General features: G+C 37.7%; 2 protein-coding genes and 1 long non-coding RNA gene across 6 annotated transcripts in view; 2 read left to right on the top strand and 1 right to left on the bottom strand.

The window, feature by feature from the left end:
* The first annotated feature begins 759 nt into the window (after positions 1–759).
* Positions 760–18,450, top strand: ppp1r14bb (protein phosphatase 1, regulatory (inhibitor) subunit 14Bb). Its single transcript, XM_043243916.1, has 4 exons — positions 760–1,687; positions 15,785–15,868; positions 15,994–16,026; positions 16,630–18,450. The coding sequence occupies exons 1-4, from the start codon at positions 1,487–1,489 to the stop codon at positions 16,696–16,698; spliced, it is 387 nt and encodes a 128-aa protein (XP_043099851.1). The 5' UTR covers positions 760–1,486; the 3' UTR covers positions 16,699–18,450.
* LOC122348461 overlaps positions 7,899–21,900 on the bottom strand; it is a 26,765-nt gene continuing 12,763 nt past the window's right edge. For both annotated transcript variants that reach the window (XR_006251328.1, XR_006251329.1), the window contains exons 2-4: positions 19,896–20,055; positions 11,434–11,607; positions 7,899–11,119 (exon numbers count right to left, since the gene is read on the bottom strand). This is a non-coding gene — a long non-coding RNA (uncharacterized LOC122348461). The remainder of the gene's footprint in view (positions 11,120–11,433; positions 11,608–19,895; positions 20,056–21,900) is intronic.
* brms1 (BRMS1 transcriptional repressor and anoikis regulator) overlaps positions 18,727–21,900 on the top strand; it is a 7,240-nt gene continuing 4,066 nt past the window's right edge. For 2 of the 3 annotated variants that reach the window (XM_043243915.1, XM_043243913.1), the window contains exons 1-5: positions 18,727–18,866; positions 19,870–20,091; positions 20,393–20,483; positions 20,643–20,937; positions 21,245–21,341. In XM_043243915.1, the coding sequence (XP_043099850.1) occupies positions 19,884–20,091; positions 20,393–20,483; positions 20,643–20,937; positions 21,245–21,341 (691 nt within the window). In that variant the 5' untranslated portion in view covers positions 18,727–18,866; positions 19,870–19,883. The remainder of the gene's footprint in view (positions 18,867–19,869; positions 20,092–20,392; positions 20,484–20,642; positions 20,938–21,244; positions 21,342–21,900) is intronic. The other variant, XM_043243914.1, reaches the window with a different exon arrangement.

Below are 21,900 nucleotides of genomic sequence, written 5' to 3'. Positions count from 1 at the left end.
TTGACTTAATTTGAAAAGTCAAATTGGCACAATACTCTCCTTTTGTCATAAAACATGCACTGCAAGAGTAAGTTGGCCTACTTGCAATGTATGGCTTATGACAAAACCTGTTTACTGTTCATATTTAGCTGACTATTTTGACCCAGTAGTTTTAGCGCATTTGGGCTAGATGCATTAAGTTTATTTACTAAACGTTCCTTCTTGTATATCTTTTGTTGCTATTTGTTAATGTTTTTCTATTTTAATTCCACTCATGGGACATTTTTAGATTCAATCACGATACTGTACTATATTGGTGGTTCATTATTAATAACTCAGTCAACTGTTTGACAAGACTAGTCATGTGATGTCAATCTGGCCATGGCCCGTGAGGGGGCGACCCGCTCCACACTGAATAAATCAAGCTTTCTTTTTTTTTTTTTTTTTTTTTTTAGAAGACTGTTTGTCTGGAGGTCACAGACAAAAACGACATTATTATTAGCGTCGATAACGTATTGTGAGCATATTATCTCCACTTTAATGCTCGAGCTGGAATCAAAAAAATTGTCTGAATGCGATTCCAACGCATTATTTAAGTGTAAAACATTTATGTGCGTATTTTGACTCTCCCTGTTGTACTTCTGAGGCTAAATCCTTCGGTAACACGTTTGGCATGTGAAAAATATTGTTCCCAGCATGCACTTCAGCTTCCTGACCAATTAAACAGTAAAAGCTACTGAGGACTAAACGCGAAGTCTGGGAGACGCGATAGTTTTAACGGGGAGCAAACTGGGCGCTATCGAAGAAACCTCGTTTTTTTTTGTTCCATACCTATTTTAGCAACTTGCTTGAAATAACAGGATTATCTGGTTGTATTTAGCCTGAAGTGAGGGATGGTGAACTTCGCGTTATAGACGGGGGAGGGAGAGGAAGAGAGAGACAGGCAAAGAGAGAGAGAGAGAAAGGACAGCCGTGGCTCAGAGGGGGTTACACACACATCACTCGGCTGAGGGAAGCAGAGTAGGAAGAGAGAGGAGGGGGAAAGGAAGGACAAAAAAGAAGGAAAGGGGGACACTGCACTGTTTGTTTTCGTTTTTATTGCTTTGTACTATAGCGGGGAAAAGTCTGCCTTTCTCTTTAAATGAACGGATAAATCTGTGTAAACGGCTTCCATCTTTATTTGAAGTAAACCAAGTGGGCCACGAGGAAGACGCCGGAGTTTGAAGTGATTCGAGCGTTTGGGGCTTACTTTCTAACGCGAAGGGAGACACGCGGTTTGCGGTCCCGTAAGTGCTTAGCGACTTAGTGACAGGACCGAGCGAAAAAACAAACAAACATCCGAGTAACTTTATTCGTTCTTAGAAATATTAAGAAGTTGCCAAACGCCAGTGAGGAGGAATACATAACAGATCCGTTAGTGGCCTTTTAAATCACTCTGCTCGGCGAGCGCGGGGAAGAGAACCTGGTCTACTGTATCAGCCGGTTATTCGCAGAATATTAGCGGACTATGGCGGCGGTAACAAGTCCAGAATCGAGTCAGCAAGCTCGCGTTTACTTCCAGACGCCTCCCGGTTCGACCGAAGAAGCCGAGACCCCGGTCCGTAAGCAAGGACGGGTCACGGTGAAATACGACCGGAAAGAACTGAGAAAGAGACTTAATTTGGAAGAGTGGATTATTGACCAGCTAACGGATCTCTACGACTGTGAGGTAAGACTCGTTCGTGAAAGCTTTACGGTCTAAAAGTAAGCTAGTCGAAACTATGAACTACTAAACCGTATACTGGGCTGATATACTAAACAAAAGCCGTGATAAATTCACCAGCAGGTCAACAACCCCCCGTGTGCTCTTAGATAAGTGCGCTTTCTAATTGTAGCAGTGCTCAAGTTATCTTGCGTAGAATGTAAGTGTCTGTTTAGTCGGTCGTCAATCTGCAGTTGACCCACATTATATCTCCAAAGACTTTAAGAGCTAAGAGAGAGCGCATTAGTTACTACGTTAACTGTATTTCAACTTCTTATCTACCTGAGCGAGCGTAGCCGGCGGTGACGTCACAAGCGCGCGCGTCGTGATTGAAAACGTCTGTGATGCGAAGAAAGTAAATGTTAATGTTTTATATGACGCAAAATTTAAATGTAAAGGGGCTAGAGAAAAAAGTGAAAGACCACCGTCTCGACAGGAAAATTATAGAACCGTGATAAAGGTGATGAACGTGGCTAACAGTTACTCCTCCTGTCTCTTGTACACGTATTCATTTATTACAGATATTCTTTTCCGTTCAATAAAAACAATTCAGTGATCATTTCTGCAAGCTACCGTTACACCGGTGGTGAGAATTGTGTCCACGCCTCCAGAAACATTCATACTTCCTGTATGCAAATATCTTTTGACCTGTAATACAGGCCTAGCGTCTAACAACCAGCACAAAAATAATTCACTTAAAAAATTGAGTTTTTAACCATGATGAACGGCTCTCTAGGTACTTATAGATCTTACACTGTTCTGCCATTGTTGTAATTTGCTCCTATGGCCTCGTGAGAAAACCGTTAGCTCTTTTTCAGTATAAATAAAAGGAAGATCTAAAGATGCAATGAATAAAAATACTGTTTTTGAAGGTTTCGTTTACATTAGTGAAAAGATTCAACTATAAACCCGTCTCAAGAGAAAACCTCCAGCACTTAAAAAAGTGGTTTAGTATACTCCTCATGTCTCTCGTACCCTCCCCCAGTCTATTAACCACTCGACCAGAAACAAACGTACCCGCTTGCTTCCTCGCGTTATCCAAACCCATGTCATGTTAAATCCGCTTTGCCAAGTTTCCTAGCTTTTTAGTAAACAATAATGCGTGACGTGGTAGTCCCTTGAGAGTCTTAAGCCTTTTCATTTAAAACTACTTAAATTGTCAGAAGCAAGATGCCAGTTTTGGCGTGGAAGGAGCCGGCGTGGCATACTGCCATGGGGAGAAGCAATTCCCTGGATATGGAGTGTGTAGTGTTTTAAAAGACTAGACAGAAACGCTTTAGTAACAGTGTTACAGATGTGGCTTGGTGTTAAGAAAAATTGCTGGGAGGAGAAAACAAAAAAGTACAGACTGGGAGTGTGAAGCACAAGGCAGGGAAATAATTTTTAAGGTCAGCTACTGTGCTTTCAGGACGTGATTGACTGAGACGTCCTCAGTTAATGATGGAAAGTTATTTAGAAATCGAGAACTGGTGGCGGTGTTAAATGAAGTTTTAAAAAAATGAGGATGCATAAGTCAAGGGAGAAGTAAACAGACAATCATTGATGGAGACTAACAGACTGTGTGTGAAAGAGTTGGAGGGAGGGAGGTATAGAGAGGGACAGCTGTGCCTTTGGCCAGAAGCACAAAGATGGTGTTTTTTTTCCCCCTCTTTCCTCTCATTAACACTCACACAGTGTGTTACGTACAACTGCACTTTTTAACACATGCTGTAATTGCTAAATAAGTGTCTTATTGGACTTTAGGTTTAAAAGACAAGAGTAGTGCATATATTAAAAAACTCACCTTGCTTAAGCAACGGTGATTTGCCACCAACTCATATTCTCCATACAAGAGGAAAGGCGAATCGTTGAAAGAAAAAGAGGATGTGACAGGCTTAGGAGGAGAAGAAGAGGCATAATTGCAGTTTCTGGGATCATCGAGTTGATGCCACATAATGGAGACTGCTGAACCGTGAGTCATGACCAAAGGAAATACCAGTGACAGGCGAAACTGCAGGAAACGTGTGCGTATGTTGTGACTCTCTGTGATGTTTTAAGAAGGCAGTAAAGGTCACAACAGTCGCCTGACCTCAGCTAGTCCGTCTGTGTGTTTGTGTGTTGATGCATTGTGTCAAGATGTCGAGGCTCTCTATTTCCTTCATGTTGAGTCCTCTTATCTCCTTCCTCACTCACTTGACCTTATTTGAATACTTCAGTTCCTCACCTGCTAGTGGCTGATAGGCACAACCACCCCTCCTCTTTGCACCTGTGTGTGTGTGTGTGTGTGTGTGTGTGTGTGCGTGCGTGCTACAGCTGCATGTTTCTGCATGCATGTGTGTTTTTGCGTGTACGGGATAGAACAGGTTTAGGCATGTCTGTAATGTTGACATCACAGAATACATATTTAAATCGACAGCTTTGCATGGCTGTTAGAGATTTGCGAAAACAAAATGCACACTTAATCTACACTACCAGTAAACACACTGACAATAAATAATTTATAATAATGCTTTACAATGTTACTAATTTGTTTGTATTTATGATAAACTAAATGCTGCCTTGGTGAGGATAAGAGACATGAAAAATAATCATGTTGACTGCAGGCTGTGGAATGGCACTGCACATAATGACTCGTTACAATAACCAGAATAATTTCTGTTTCTCAAACGATTCTCAATTGTTTATTGACTTTTTCACTTCTGAGGTCAGTACACTCCCTTTAGGTAAAAACATGGCTTTCTCAGAAATTATGTAAAAAAACAAAAACAAAAATACACACAATCTTATCATGCTTTGTGTTTACATTCACCTATGATACATCCTAGAGTAGAAGCATCCTCTGTTATTAGGCTGATGATAAACTGGGTAAATGTGTGAGCAATGTAGCAGGCAACTTTAGGAAACGTTGCTGTAAACGGCCAACATTTCAGAACAAATCAGCCCAACACTGATCTCAATTATCCGGATAAAAATTAGTTATCAATTCTCAATTGAAAAGTGTCCAGGCATCATTAAAAAAGTAGTCCAGGGTATCATCAGACCTTTTGGGTAAGTGTCAAGAAACATGAGTTGTTAATTAGATGTTAAATAAAGTCATTGAATTAAAGTCAATGTAACTAGAAGGCAAAATAGAGGTATAAAGATGTTCTTTTATAATGTAGTAGTAGCACAATATTGGTGAACTTGCTAAATCCGTAAACGTATGGGCTTTCCTGTCCAGTAGTAGGCTATATGATTTGTTCTTGGTGAAAGTGTGAATATGGATGCAGCCATTGTCCTAATTTGCTCAGCATCTAATTTGACATTCAACCGTTGACATAACTGTATATTTGCATACCCACTAATCTAACTCACAGAATCTAATTACAGAGAAGGAGAGATGAATATACACTAAAAGTACCTACACTAATGCTGTTGCCTTACTATCCTCACTGTAACCTAAGAGTTAGCAAGAAATTCATCTTGTGCGTTATAAATGATATACTTTCATGATGTTCTTTTCTCAAAAAGTGAACCACAAACCATTTTAAATGGTCCTCAGTTATGGACCAAGAGAGACGTTTTGATCTCAACATGCTTGAAAGGATGTCTTAACTTTGCCTTTTCCGTCGGTCACTCAGTAATCATTATGTAAAAGAGCTCTGATCTGGCTGGAAATAGCTTTGCTTTTTGTACACAGCCTAATTCAAGAGCGGAGGATACAGCAAAGTGAACCAAGATAACTTCTGCAAACAGGAAGACTGTCTGGCTCTTTAGCTTCTTTATAATCCAGTTAAGTAATTCTGTGTTACTGCTGAAAGTTACTGTACATTGAAGCCAAAAGAGCCTAGTAGTGCTGTAGTAAACTATAGTTTTTTTTGGGGGGAAAATTTAAATCTTTAGCATGCCATGCTTTTAAATAGAGTGGTACAAATGCAAGACTTTAACCGTCACATCTGATTCTTGTTTTGTTTTATTTTTTTTGTAATACATGATGTGTGTTGAGTTTGTGATTGTACATGTGACAAATGTGTTTAGAGAGCTGGAGGGGCATATAAAACCTCCAGCTTGCCGTTGGACCTTATAAAAAAAGAAAAAATCATTCAGACCAATCAGTACAACACAAACACGTCACAGGTACAGCTCAGACCCTGCAGATATCACCCACCGTATATTAGGTCAATGGGTGTAGTCACAGCAATATATACCTTTCGGTATTCTAATGCTAGCGAAACACTTTCATTAGTCTAAAGGGTTTCATGTTAATTGCCGCTAGAAACCTGTAATTACAGAAACTAGAGCAGCGGAGCACAGTGACGGTTTCTTATTTCCCTCTTTGATAGCTTAATGTAAAGGCTGGATGATGCAGAAGTGGATGTTTCGGCCATATTTGTTGTTACTAAAACTTGTTAATAGTAGTGCCCTGTTTTGGAAGTACTTGGTGGATTAGTGGAACTGTGGGTTGCGTGTAGTGGACTTTCAATCAAGTATGAATAAAATACTCTTGCAGGCACCCAGACTGAATATCCTAAAGTGCTCTAATCTAGGGAATCTGATGAACGCTTGCCTGCTTTATTCTGCTCTAGAAACGACAGACGAGAGAGAAGCTGGCAGGTGTTTCTCTCATCACCTCTGCCTTTTTCTTTTCCCCTCCAACGTGTTCTATGTTTAGAAAGAATGACCACACAGACAGATTTATAAACACAAAAGCACAGCCCTTTGTACACTGCCTTTGATTGGTCTGTATTTTAGGTTTTTTTTTGTAATACAGCTATCTCATATCATGCATCACTTCTGAATCTTGAACTTTTTTTTTTTTTGTCAGCCCTCTATCCTAATTTAAATATCCTATTTACTTAAATTATCCAGCGAGATATTTTAATATTTACCAAACACATTTATGTTAATATTATTTATTATTTATTCAACTCAGGAAATAATCTTCTAACATCTCTCATACTTCTAACAGAAAACTATCTAGATGAAGTGTATAATGTTAAATAATACAGAAAAATTGTTTAATGAATTCTATTGAAACAGGCAGTTGGTACAGGACCTGTTGATTGATCAAAGAAAATAAAAATAACTTTATTCAAAAGTTATGTTTCTGTGGCTCTGTAGTTCCATTTTGGAGAATATCCACAGGACGCAAACTATATACGCCCTTCTGTCAGCCGTGGTATGTGTTGTATGTGTATTTATGCTTAGATTTGAACAAAAACAGCTCATCCTTGAGTTGCGGCTGACACAGAAGAATGTATGTAGTTTACCTGCAGTAGATATTCTGCAAAATGGCTCTGCGGAGAGACTCTGCTTATTGAATAAAGTCATTATTTTTGTTTTCTTTGTGTACAAAAAGTATTCTCGTCACTTCGTAACATCCGACTGAACAGGACATGGGGGTAAGCGATTAATGACAAAATGTTCTTTTTGAGTTGGAGTAACCTTTTAAGTTAAAACGGGCTACACCTGCTTTCATGTTAAAAACTTGCTAAAAGTGGGTTTCTGTGTTAGAGATTCTATACTTACACACCACACTCAAAGGCTGAATACTCAGACATTTACTTCGGTTACATGTATCTGAAAGAGAGGGTGCCAGAGAGTCTAAATGATTTCCACTCAGATTAAGGGAGATGAATTTGGACAGAGCCAAAATATATTGCTTGCTTTTTAGCAGTCTTAAATCTCTAAGGGTTCTGTGGGTTTGCCAGTTGATTAAGCTGATGGACTGATTGTGATTTCCTTCATTGTGTGAGGTCATTATGGTTTATCTTAATTAGGCCTCTCTACTTGTCCCAGACTCCACAATCCATCCAATCACTACTAGTTCTTACATTTTTCTTTCTGTCACTACAGACTCTCTCAATCTATCAAAATTCTTTTCTGTAATGGCTGTTTGCAATTCCCCTTTTTCATTTTTGTTAAGAAGGAAGTGGAAGGTCAAATGTGTAGTGACCTGTTGATTTTGTTTTGTTAAGATGAGCTGCAGTATCTCTATGGGAACAGCTCCCATATGAATTGATCTCTTGTATAAAGCATGCTCTCCCTCCCTAGAGGTTATGGTATTTGCTACATAATGTGAACATTCACAGACACTAATATATATATATATATATATATATATATATATATATATATATATATATATATATATGCAATGGCTTATATATATGAAGAATTTACAATTAAAGTTTTCTTAGGAAAAGTAATCTACCTCAGCTTCTGCTCTATTTTGGTTACAGTTAACAACAGATCCCAAACCAAACTCAGATCAATTAGGCTACTGTTTATTTTTAAATCTAATAATCATTGCTCACTGTTTGTTGTTGAAATATATTCATTTGGCTCTCCTATCTACCTATTTATACATACATTAAGACATCACTAAGAGGTAAGTGAAATATAATGAAATATGTAATATTTCTCAAAATACGCTAGACTTAATTTCATTCATATTTATTTTATGTTAACACTAGTTAGTCATCTGTCACCACATTGTAAAGTGCCAAAATGTGGCATTTATTGTTTGAATTTACTGAAAAATGTAAAAAAATAATTTTGGTACACTTGCCTACCAAACTGAAATACTTGTACTGAAATGTTTTGGTATGAATACATGTACTTTTACATTGGCTAATTTTAGACAAAGGCTACAAAATTAGTTTTTTGTTATATTGAGAGTTTGCCTTATCAAATGAATTATTATTTATAATAGTTTTTTATCTTATGGGGACTGAAATAGAAGAATGTTGGTCAATACTGTTAATAATGAAACCATATTTAGCTGAATGTGTTTTTGGGCCGGCACCGTGGCTGGTTACGCCTCGATAAATAACATTTGTACTCATGCACATGTGCAAAACATTGCTCGTGCAGTAAATATAAAAACGAGATCTTTTAATATAATTACAAGTGCATTCTGACTGCTTTTGAATAGGCTTCATTGAACAGTGAATGCTTTTGGACTATTGCAAAGCTGGACTTGACATATAGGCTACTCGATAATGTGAGCACTTCTGTCATCTTTAAGTCCCTGTCACACATGCATTACAATAACACTGTCACGGGAATGTCTTTAAATTCAGACCGTCTGTTATCTTCGTTTTAAAGAACCTCTTTGCAAGAAAAATAAAAGATTTAAGCATATGCACAGCTTGTAAAAGTACCAATTTCTAATTGGCCAATGGGCACTTTTTAGTTCACAAATTGTCATAATTAGAGGATTTTTACATTTTATTTGCCTGATGCATAGTTACATAATTTACTTAAAACACTACATAAATAATCCAAAGGGATGGTAATTTTACAGAGAGCTTTTGTTTTTTTTTTTTTTTCCCAACCAGGGGAATTCTATCCCACCAGAATTCAATCTCTGCATAGTTACGCAATTATCTTTGATTGTAGAGTGTTATATGTATTACATAATGGAAAAAAATTAAGAAAAGGCTAACAAAAGATTGGTTCATTTCTATTTATTCATCATTGCTGTTGTTTTTAATAAAGGTAAAATGTCTTTTTTTTTTTGTTTGCTCACTGTATTGGTCGGTGTGTGTTATCTGCTGATAAGCCCCCAGTGTGTGATGAGAAATACACCCCCACCCCTCATCGGCCCACTTCAGCCCAGCCAGAAGCCTCTCTCCTGGGGCGGCATGTGTCCCTAGTCCTCCTCTCCCAGCTTTCGTTCAGCTTCATTGCTGTCTATCATACAGTCAGTCTGCAGCCAGCACTGAGAAGAAATCAATAGTACAGCACTGTGTGTGTTTACATGAGATAGATCAGAGGTTAGTAAAGTGAGCTGGTTGAGGTGGAGAGAGAAGGATTCAGAGACCATTTCTGTAGGTTTTAGACTCGCAACATGTTAGTTTAGAATTCTTCTAAACGTTATACAAGCATTAGTATTATTTCTTAAATGGAGTAAAATGGCATTTGCTCTTTCATTTAATTTATTTGCACAAAAATCTGTTTCTTTGGTATTGGTTATGTTAGAGCCATAAGAACAGTGGTTTGTAGAGCAGTAGAGTTTTGTATACTGGATGCCGTTTTATCGTTTAGTGCACTCTTAATCTTTTGGTTATTTACCCATTGACCTTGATTAGGTTCAATGCCATATTGAATTTAACACTGATGAAAGCAAATCTGTGAGGGGTAGACTTGTAGAATGGCGTGCACTGTGAAACTTAAAACATTCAAAAGAGTTTTATGGGGTTTTGGTCTGCAGGGAGTTGGTATGTTGTTAAACAGTAGAATATTTTGACTGCTCTGTACTTGTATCCCTCACAGCCTTGGTTTCATTCCCGTTAACAATTAAACATGACACTACTATGACTAAGGTCTAAAGGGTTTAATGAATAAGAAGTCTCACACATTTATAGGAAGTAGCTTACTTCCACTTCAAAGTTAATTTGTAGCTTATTTTATTTAGTTGACCATTTGTAAGGAATGTAACCAAAACGAGTTGTTTCTTCTGTGGTGGTCAGAATCTCCTTCTTGTGAGATTTCTCTGTCAGACTTTGTTTCAGTGGCACTGTTTATTTTGCTTTTATACTGTTCTCAGTTGAGAAATTAAACTTGGAAACGCTTATTTGTAAATGTTCCCATTTGAAGACTCCCTTTAGTGTGATTTTCTTGTCTATTTGTAAGCGTTCTTTAAACTTTTCCCCTCACATATCTTCACGCGAAGCCTGTTTTGTGTCAAACTGAACTCTGCATCTCTTCAGATTAGCTGTTTATCACTGTGCGTCCCTGGTCTTTAAAAGACTCCTCGTTCCTTTGTTTTGGACGGTTAGGACAACTGCCATGTTCACCATTATCTCTCTTTTTTTCCCTCAGTGAACAATGTCATGCCACGCTCTTAAACTGTTTTATCCATGCACGTATTTACTCACACAGTCCAGTCATTGAGAAATGAATCATTGCCCAAGATGTTTTTTTTAACCAACAGATAAAGTATCCAAAGGAAATTCTAAAATTGCTCTTCCAGTAATGTCGAATATTGTTGTGCAATGACGAGAGCTTTTGAATGTGCACACCTGGACTGAAACGTAATTTGTCTCCTGGGTAATATTAAGCAACTTTTTGCATATGCTCACAGTATAAGCCTGAGAGAAGAAGAGAGAGAATTTGTGGGTTTTTAGATTTATTGATAAATTCAAATGAGTGGAACTGATGTCTAATGTCTAGTCATTTCCTCCTTCCTGTCTGATCACAGGTTCTCACTCTTCTTTATCTCTGTTCTCTGATCTTATCATGGCGTCAGAGTTTAACCAGCTCATGTGGGAACCCCTTCAGTCATTAGCCACACGTAGAAATGCTGGCACTTGAATACGTGATCGCATATCAGGCATAAATATCTCTGTCAGCGTTGAGCAAATATACACTTCAATAGAGCGTGTAGAGTTTAGAACAACATGCGCTCAGATAGGTGGGACGCTTCCAATTCACCTAAACAAAAGACAAATAAAGTTTTAGTCAAGAATAGGGTAAGATGTATCATTAGGGTTATGCGCTACCTTTTATAATCTATCGTATTGTGCATATTTTTTGTAATGTGAATACTATTTACGCATGGTTTTGTATAGGACATTATACAATATAGAAATAAAAACAAGTGTCAGTATTGCAAATTCAAGAATCTGGGATTTTCTTTAGAATTAATGAATAACTTTAAAGTCATCTTAGTGTCATTAAGTTCAATTATTCAGCAAACCTCATTCAATTGGTTTCAGTTGATTTAACTTTTACTTATATTTAATTACCTTTTGTGACAGATTGCTTCCTCTTCTGTATGATAAATGAGGTATTAATTTCACTGGCAGTTGAATATTGTTGATCTGCTTTGCCCTTCATGACGTCAGTCTCCGTCCTTCTCGTTTGTCATGTGAAACTCAGAGGATGTTCCGGGCTTTCATTACAGGTCCTGTTGATGACATCTGTGGCACAACGTTGATAATACTGACCAGTCCGTTTGTATTTTTAATTAAACTTATGGTCTAGAATGATTATTACTATTTTTTTTATTCTAAAAGAATAGTGGAGTTCACTCCACCACTGTAACAATAACAACACAGAATCCAACAATACTAGACAATAATAACATTTGATGAACAAAAATAATTGACTGTTGAATCCATCTTCACTTCAAGCTTTTAAGCTGCAGAAGACATAACTGCATCTATTAACAGAGCGTTCATTCTTGTAGGATCTTAAATAGTAATTGTTCTTTATGTGAACAAGCCTTAATATAATAGAAAGATTTGAGTCTGACCAGCTTCTGTCCAATTTTGACTAGATGATGTAATCGTTTGCTAAATACATCAATAGTACCACAATAGCATTTGAGGTAACTCTTTGTAAATCACAAGGAGGTCTGAAGCACGGTTTACATGGAGGAGTCTCTACTCGTCTAATCTCTAATCTATTTAGAAAAGTATTCCCACCTCAAAAGAATGATTTATAAAACTACATGCTTGACATGTCTTTTAAACACTCTTTAGTTTCTTTGTAAATGCTCCCATAGTTTTGATGTTTTCCATATATTTTTTTTACATTGATAGAGCTTAACTTAATCCAGAATATTCAGTGTTTGGTTACATTTAAGAATAGGGAACACTTCACTATTAAATACGACTTTTCCCTTCATTTGTATGTTATGCTTGGAAAAATGTTTTTATCTAATGCTCTCGTCACTGTTTTGGAGAAGGTTGTGTAGGAACTGAAAGCATTTTGGCTGTAAGTTCAAGTAATGTCTGGCGTCTCAAGGGCCCCGCTAGGAAACCCATATCATCCTCATCCTTCATGATGAAGACAGTTGTGTAATGTAGGTCAAACCAACACTGAGTCCAAGACCCTTCTGCTCTCATAATGTCACATCAGATCACAAGAGACCTGCAGACAATCATATACACATATGCTGAATTACAAAGGTCACGAGAGCGCAGACATGAATGCAGTCATCCATAAATCCAGGGTAGACATGTTCTAACTAAAGCAGCTCAACACACCTGCACATTGACCGATGCGTTGACTCAGACAGCCCACAGTTTATTCACTCACTGGTTCATATTGCACACACTAATTACTAGATCTGCCTGAAATAACCAGTTCCACCCTCCTTTCTTGTTTGTGTTAGCAATTACAGATTTAAGAAATCAGAATAATCAGTTTGTGAGTTGCACAAATCATTCTAATATGTTAGCTTGCTGCTCAAGAAACATTTCTTATCAATGTAGCAAACGGTTATCCTGCTTAATGTTCTTTGTGGAAACATGATACATTTCTTGCCAAACAAAAAATTGTTGCTGAATAAATTGTAAAAAATGTCCGGCGGCAAGTGTCCAACACATGTAAACTAATTTATTGTTTGAATAATTACTCTTAATTTTTACACAAGCTATTCATTCACAACTGAGACATGTGTAGCTTAAAAAATTGCCATCAATATTGTATTATATTTTACAAACACTTAACTTGAACCTATGACGGTTCTTCATATTAATACATCATAAAGAAATCTGCTTGTTCTGTTCTCCTTTTTAACTTCTGTTGCAGTTTTTGCTCTTTTCTAGCCGAGCTTACTCCTGAAAGTCGTGCGGTAAATCACCTATTGTTGTTATTTACTGTCACTGCTCGCAAAGTTCCTCATTTCTAAGTTGCTTTGTATTAAAAGCATCTGCTAAATGACTTGAAATAATGCCTTTTAGGCATCAAAACATAATCTCAGTCCTAAAATAGCAATGTAGACTAGCAAGGTACTTAACCCCTTTACCCAGGGGTCTGTGCTTCTTAAAATAAGTCACTTTGGATAAATTAGCTAAATGAGAATTAATTGGTCGTCTGTGCATGTAGAGTCCATTTAAATGACCAGCTTTCTGGATTAAATGAATCCCTAGTTAATAGTGAGAAGATTTTCGGTTACACTTAGTTTGTATTTCCTATCTTTTGCTCAGCTTTCCTCTTTTTGTCTTTTTCCTTGTCTCTCTGAGTGAGTAGTAGCACATGGTGCCCACATGTTGTGCCTTGCATTCTTTGTCTCGGTGTCCACACACACACACACACACACACACACACGTACTGTTTCACATTCCAACCCCTAACAGCCAGCTCAAGTGGTTTTTACAGCTCATTCGCTCCTGTGTACTCATGCACCCTTTAGTCTTATGTGCACTACTCAGTCATAGACACAAATTGAAGGTTTGTAAATTCAATAGAGCAATTAAAGCTTCCATTTACATGTGACGGTGCCATGGCAATATCAGTGTGCCTGAATGAACTGTAGTGTGTGTGTGTGTGTGTGTGTGTGTGTGTGTGTGTGTGTGTGTGTGTGTGCTTGTGTCGTTGAGAGAGAGAGAGAGAGAGATTTGGGCAAGGGGTATTCAGGCAGGTGCAATGACAGCTGGTCTGGGCAGCTCAAACCAAGGGGGAGGAAAAGAGCGGTGAAAAGATGAAGTACTGATAGTAGCATCAAGCACAAGAAAGAAAGAGAGCATTTGAATGAAAAAAAAAAACATCAGCTCTAGAAATAGACCTGTTTTTCCAAGTGCCTTTTGATTTTCCATTGTGAAGCAATGGGCAGTTTTATGTTCTCCGCTTCAGTGCTCGTTTCTCTAGATAGACGATATTTTAATATGCTGTATGAGTCACTGCAGAAAAACCACAATGAGCTTATACGTGTTCATAAGGCTCGTGTGTGTGTGTGTGTGTGTGTGTGTGTGTGTGTGTGTCTGGAAGAGGAAGATGAAGTGTGTTTTGGAAAAGGCTCTGAGGGAGCAAATGTTTGAGGAATAGGGGGAAAGGAAACGTGAGAGAGACCAGGGGTGGGGGTGGTACTAGTCTTCTGAAGACCATTTATAGCTTTGTGGGGAGAGAGATGTATTAGCTAGTCTTTATTGAAAGAGACAACTTTATAGAAAGAAACCAAATTGGGAGGCCAAAGGGACGAGATGCCAAAAATACAGCAGCGTATAATTGAGGTTTGGAGCCTCCGCCGGTACAGTTGGGTTTTTGCTTTTGGAAAACGCAACTAAAAGTTGCATAGAGAGATGGTGTTTGAATTTGAATCAGGGTTTTGATTTGATTTAGAGCTATTAAGGAAAGTTGGTTGCGAGCAGAGAGAGAGAGACAAAGGCGTCTGACTTCAGAAAGTGAAGCAGACGGATCTGTTTCATGGCCAGTGCTCTGCCAACAGCCCAAAGCCAAATATGTGAACCGGACCGATTAAAAATAGCCAAACACGGGAGTATTTCTCAAAATAAACATACTTATCTGAATCTAAATCTAATTCGGTCCCAAAAGTTTTGTATCGCTGTGTTCAATTTCTCTCCTTATTTCTAGTCTATTATTTCTAGATGCAGGAACTTGCCAGTCGAGATGTGGAATCGTCACATCTTTTACATATTTATCTATTTTTTTTTAAAATAAAAATCATTGTCTTATTTATTGAATAAATTATTAATACTCCCCCAAAATATTACACAACATTTGTACCACATTCCAGGGCAAGTAGACGGTGATCCTTTGAGCAACATAACCATCAATGAGCAACATGAGCATCATTCCCATAAATAGTGAGATTGCATATACATTCCACAGAAGTGATTTAGTAGAGAGTAAAGCAAAAGCAAACATACTTTAATCAAACTATTAAAAAACGCTTAGAAATGTCTTCTCTTTGTGCTAAACTGAAACCAACCTGGATAACTTAATTTTGTGTGATCCATGGTGTTGCAAAGACTCATTTTTAAATGTGTGTGTGTGTGTGTGTGTGTGTGTGTGTGTGTGTGTGTGTGACACAAGAGATACCCCTAGTGGTGAAGAGTTAGCCTTACACCGACCTATATAAACTCTGCTCTGAATTTAACAAGAAAATACTATATAATTGCCTTAAAGACATATCTCTGTGCAAGCAGCGTCACATTGTCTTTGCCTAGCTGCTCTTTCCTCACCGGGTTTCTCTTCCTTCTGGGAATACTGTGGAACTTCTTAGAGCTGTAGGAAATTACTGAGAATAGTTGTGTAATTGGCAGTTAGATGTATTCAGAATATACACGTATCTTTGATTCATACAGATCGTTTCCTTTCCTTCATGATGTTTCTGCTTATGTGTCACAGGAGGAGGCGATTCCAGAGCTGGAGATCGATGTGGATGAACTGTTGGACATGGAGAATGATGTAGACCGTGCCGCAAGGGTCAAGGTGTCCTTCTCAAGAATTACAGATTCAGCATTTTGGCACATTTTCCATTACATCTTCAGTTTTTAACAGATCTTACATTTGTATGACTTTTTTAACTTAACTTTTTTTCTCTTATTGTCTAACAGGAACTGCTCGTAGACTGTTATAAACCTACTGAAGTGAGTATATTATCTCATATTGAAGAGCAGGCGAATTCTGCACATGCTGTTAGAAGAATCAAATTAGAGTTGTTTCAATTTTACCCGTTTAAACAATTTTAAGGATGGAATAATTGACAACGGGCCATTTTCCTAATAATTCAGTGGCATTTTATCAGTTATTCTGCTTATGGTAACCAATATTACGTCTAATGTTAACTATGCATTTCCTTGAAAATAACCTTAAATGATTTTTCAACCAATCAGATTTAAGCATTCAACAGTCCCATAGTGCAAATCTTTGTAATGAGGATAAACACAGATAGGTATTGTGTAGAGTTCTAGGACTGAAGGTCTAAAGTAGTAAGAAATTTTTGCACATGAAAAATAAATGCAACCTACAAAACGTTTTGCTTTGATAAAATTTTTTGCATTTTCATATTTCATAGCAAGCATTATGATAGGAGTGAATGATGAATGAGAACAAAATGGGGGGGAAAAAACAGGAAAAATTCAGTATGCAAGGACCGTTAGTCTGTGCAGATTTTCCAAAAATTACCACAATCTGTTAAATTTTATTATTATTATTATTATTACTATGTTATTTTTTTCTCTCCTCTGTAGGAGTTTGTAGCTGAATTGCTGGACAAGATTCGTGGCATGCAAAAGCTCAGTACTCCTCAGAAGAAATGAGCACCTTTCCTCAACCAATCTCATCCCTCCTTTTCCAAAGGGAGTGACCTTTCACCCCTGAGCAGGTGCTCATCTAATCCCATTGCCTCTTTTTCATCCATTGGCGAGGAGGTGGAGGCAAAAATATGGGAGATTCAATCAGATTCTTATAAGCAGGGCTTATTTTTCACATTTTGTTGATTTTATTTGTATTATTTTATTCTATTTCACTTTTTTGTAAAGGGGGAGAATATCTTCGTTTTCAAATGTTTTCAAATGTACTTCATGTTGGCGTACACCACTGTGCGTATTATCGTTATGCATTTTATTTTACGAATTCGGGTTTTTCTTTTAATTTGGTTTGGAAGCTCCCTGCTCTGTCTCAATGAACACACGGACTAAAACCTTTTTGTGAAACTGTGGTGATACTTGGCTTAAAATGACAGACTAGACGGAAGTGGCCTTGTGGATTTCTTTTCCCCTCTGTGTTTTGATTCTCCCGTTCCTCGAATGAAGCGTGCAGGAAAATTTGTGCACATTTTAATTAAAAGAGGAAAACTAATAAAGAGAGTGATTAAAGCTGATTTAAAGTGAGGGAGTTACTTTGGATTTGTGGTATTAACGGGGAAAGGAGCTGCGTGTAGGAAAAAAAAAATGGGGCTTTGATTCTTGTCTTTAATTTTCCCGTCTAACACATACCACACACACACACACACACACAGAAATTCATGGGCATCACCACCCTCAGGGATCAGGAGAAATTGCCACACACATACACACAACCGCAGCTGTGGCTCTTGGGCCTCACATATATCCACAGATGTGCACACTGACTCTTCCAGAGAGCGATGGGGAGGGACAAGCTGCAGTGCGTCACGGTCACTGCCAACCGTACGTTTAGAATTAATCCTCACACATGACTCTCCTAAATCATCTTTCCCAGGGAGCCATCTGCTCTTTTTGTCTCGGCCAATCCAACATTATGATAAGAGGGCTAATAGTCTCGGTGCTCTTGAAATACACCAACCCAACATTTCCAGCAGGTGTTTCAGAGCTTTTCCCATAACGTACTAACACATCACTAGCATCTGTAAATATTAATCATTCATTGAAGCTCCTCCTCATCCCATCTGAGTTCACTTATGAATTACATAAAGACAGGTACAATGACAGCTGTCCTGGATGCTTAACAAATGTTTTTTTTCTCTTTCTCCGCTCACTTTTTTCTTTTTTTTCTTTTCCATAGGCCCAATGTTTTTAATTGTCTGTTTTTCAGCTACTTCTCAGCATTTCATTTTACATGAGTCGCTCTACCTATACTTTCAGATGTTGCCTTAGGTTACATTTATGTTATGACAACCAAATAAATTAAATCTTTTTTTGAGGACATACAAGAAAAATAGCTACAAATGTGGGAAGTCTTTTTGAAGGTTTAGGTTCTTGTACTTTCAATGATATTTTTTTCTAGAAAAAGGAAGTTATATACCAAGTTTTTAGACGTATTAACATAAAATGGAGCACTGTTGTTGTTTTCCCTTCTTTTGTATGTGTACAATGAGAGACAGGAGGAATGGAAAATCAGCTGCATTTAAAAGAGGAACAATAGTATGAGTTTAATTGAACTGAAAAATGTAAGCAATTGAGAAAGACGGTACATAAGGTCGTACCTTTTGGAGAAAAAAAAAAGCATCTTGTAGCAATACTAAACTGTCTTGGTTTTTTGCCCAATTTTGTTACACTTTTATGCAACTTTAATAAAAACGTTAAATTACACTTGGCTGCTGCTTTTTCTTTACTTGACTGATTAAAAATTGATTCTAAAATGATGTTATATAAACGTTTCTTTTCTGTCCATTATGCAGAAGTAAGTTCAAGTCGGCCTTTGTGGAGAAACCTTGTCTGTTGGTAGAAAGTTCACGAATTTTCAGCTCCGAATGCTATTGGCCAGTTTGACCACCTCTCAGAAATCGATGAGACTGCGATTCCTCACCATCGTGCTTCTATTGGTTCTCAGAAGTAGCGTGGTCTGCGTTGATTGGCTGGTGCCTCAAAACGGTAACGCTAGTGTCTTTCAACAAACGTATAAACGCTGAGGAAGTGGACTTGTCCGATGTCAACTTGCCCTGATATGCAAATTCAGTCGACAATATGTAATATTTTTCATGACTTGAACAATAATCGACGAAAAGGTAAGCTGTTTAGCTGTTGTTCATGCACTTAGTACAGTTTGTTTGTAAGATCGTCGTGTATTGTTATTCTGTGTCTTGCACCGGTTAATTTGCGAATATTCATGGAGCTACTAAGAGATTCAATACAATGTTACGAAGTAAGGCGATACATTAATACATTGCAATTAATGCTTTTAAAGATGTGCGACCGTCAGTTTTTTCACTCTTGTTCTTTAACATTACTGTACCGCGTTATACCGGACACTTTATGTCTCTGAATGGACTGTGGAGTTGTTCAGTTGGAAAACGAGTTTTTATAACTAACTTATATCCGCAATTATATAAGAACAGCACGAGGCTGTAACTATTAATGTACCTCTCGTCATATAATGTACAAGCTATAGATGTGGAGAATGAGTAATGAGCTTGTAATGTAAGTCAGTGCAGTGCGGCCTTTAGAGGATGTACATGATACACGTCGAGTCTGTGAACACGCTCCTGGTCTCATGAACCCCACTGAAGAGAGCTAGTTCATCATACGAAGACCTGGATCAGACGAGTGCGTGCAGTTTCCTCTTTCTAATTAAACAGAAAGTGCTTGATATGGTCTTAAACAGCTCCTGCTGTCTCTGTGATAGCTGCTAATGTCCTCTAAAGGTCTTTAGTCTGGTCAGTTGTTTTTTTAATATGCACATATTTCACATCTTCTAGTGCTTTCATAGGATATAGTTAAGATAAAAATAAATAAATTAATAATAAAAAAAAAAAAATATATATATATATATATATATATATATATATATATATATATATATATATATATATATTACATGAACAAACAAGTATAAATTATAATCATATAAACTGAGTTATTAATAATTAAGAATTATATATAATAAATGTGTAAGTATTATTTATGTTATGTTTATAGTTCATGCCACATTAATTCATATTACTTTGGTTCTTTGTTTACTTTATCAGACACCTTAGAATCCTAACTCTGTTATAATACTGTCCAATACAGCACTATAAACAGTTATGCCAGCTCACCCGGCTGCCAGAGAACCCGAGGAGGAGATGGAGACAGAGGCCGACCCCGAGGTTCCTCAGACTAATGGGGAGGTAGAGGAGGAGCGAGAGGGAGGAGAGGCGGAGGAGACAATGGAGGAGAGTGGAGAGGAGAGGGACAGCGACCTGGAGGAGAGTGAGCCTGAGGAGGAAGAGGAAGAAGAGGAGGAAAGTTCAGGTCTGCCGACTGAATGTTGCATAATTATGAATGTCTTCTTATTAACTCTCTGCAATTATGTCCCAGCAGCTGTCAAACTGGTTGCATTGCTTTTTGTTTTACTTTATTTTTCCATGACCACTGTCAGTTGGCAAATCCTGCCAAATCTAGTGACTTGAATGAATAGTGCTTTTGAAGAACACCCAAATAGCCAAAATTGATCATGTAGCATTGTAAAGTACAGGACTGACTGGAATTGATGGGAAAAGAGAATGAACAGAATGAACTACATTGAATGAGAGTGAATTTTCTCTTTTTTTAGAAATGGATGATGAAGATTGTGAGAGGAGACGATTACAGTGCCTAGATGAAATGTCTGATCTAGAAAAACAGTTCCTTGAGTTAAAAGACAAGTAAGAATACATGTTCCTGATTGGTTAATGCTGGGTGGGATTTCTTTCAGGGTCGTCATCTAGGATGGATGGCCACCAGTAAAAAATAGTATATTCTATAGTGTTTTGACAAACCGTGTAAACCTAGCGCTCTATAGATGATTTCCTCTTTAATTTCAGGCTTTTTCAAGAACGTCTGAACCAGGTTAAGTTGAAGCTAGATGAGGTTTTGACAGGAAAGGCAGGAGAGTACAGAGAACCCTTGGCAACACTGCAGCAGAACCTACAGCAGCGAACACAAGTGGCAGGTGACACGCATCAGGAGGCATACATCTGCTTCACGATATCTCTCTTAAATATGAAGCACGGGTCAACTGTTAATTCTCCTCCTGTAGGTGTGTACAGAGAACTTTGTCTGCAGGTGGTCAGACACAAATATGATTGTGAAGTGCAGGGGGCCAGACAACATCTGGAGGTAATACGGCTCAGCTGACCCACATATTTAGATGCAGCATCCTTCCACAAAGCTACTTCTGTGTTACCATGGCATTAAATGATGTGCCATTTTCACGTATCATGAAATTTGCTTGGTACTCTAGGGTATTTCGGAAATTTCATGGTACAAGAAAGCAATTATGAAATTGGTACCACGCTTAAAACACACAGCAATACCGTAGGACTAATTCTATTGCATGATTCAGCAAATGTACATGCGTATTAATAATTAAACATGAATCGCATGGAGTCAGTGTGTGTATGTAATCAGTTGCTTGTTTCTCTAGAGTGAGAGGACACTCTTATTTGATACCATGAAAACAGAACTGTTGGAGAAGATCCGCAGACTAGAAGAGGACAAACAGAGCGTAGACATCACCTCGGGTACCACACACACACACACACACACACACACTGTTATACTGTGCAAACTCTATTTTACTCTCACCCTAAGCCTACCCCTCACACAAAGCTTTTTTGCAGATTTTAGATTTTCAAAAATCTTAATGCTGTATGATTCGAGAGTTTGTTTCCTTCCTGAGGACCAGAAAAAAACTTTACTCTAAAATTTACTATATGTGTGGAGAAATTTCTTCCAAATAATGTATATCATACCAGTATCACACGGATTACCTTGCTGTCAGAATAGGAATATATCAGCTTATATATTTTTTTGTTTCCTATAAAGCTTAATATTACTACTTCTGAATCTCTCACCTTAATAGAAAATGGGAATTTAATGGGTACATTTTTATAAAACATTATATTTTAGTTTTCCTTTCATCGTTGTAATTCAAGGTCAAGGTGTGTTTATATAGCACCTTAAAAGTAATGTGAGTAACCGAAGTGCAGCACAGCATGCATAAAATAAACATCAACCTGCAATGAAACAGATGAAAAAATAATAAAATGATGGTATTAACTGTATTATATATAGACAGTG

Source organism: Puntigrus tetrazona, chromosome 7, assembly GCF_018831695.1.
Source record: "Puntigrus tetrazona isolate hp1 chromosome 7, ASM1883169v1, whole genome shotgun sequence".
Lineage (NCBI taxonomy): Eukaryota > Metazoa > Chordata > Actinopteri > Cypriniformes > Cyprinidae > Puntigrus > Puntigrus tetrazona.
Note: the sequence above shows the minus strand (reverse complement) of the source record. Positions and strands in the feature narration are given on the sequence as shown.

Bases quoted from the DNA above. Each gene is read 5' to 3' on its own strand.
- ppp1r14bb (XM_043243916.1), top strand. From the start codon at position 1,487: ATGGCGGCGGTAACAAGTCCAGAATCGAGTCAGCAAGCTCGCGTTTAC. The intron at 1,688-15,784 runs GTAAGACTCGTT...TATGTGTCACAG, and splicing joins CGGATCTCTACGACTGTGAG to GAGGAGGCGATTCCAGAGCT. The intron at 16,027-16,629 runs GTGAGTATATTA...TCTCCTCTGTAG, and splicing joins ACTGTTATAAACCTACTGAA to GAGTTTGTAGCTGAATTGCT.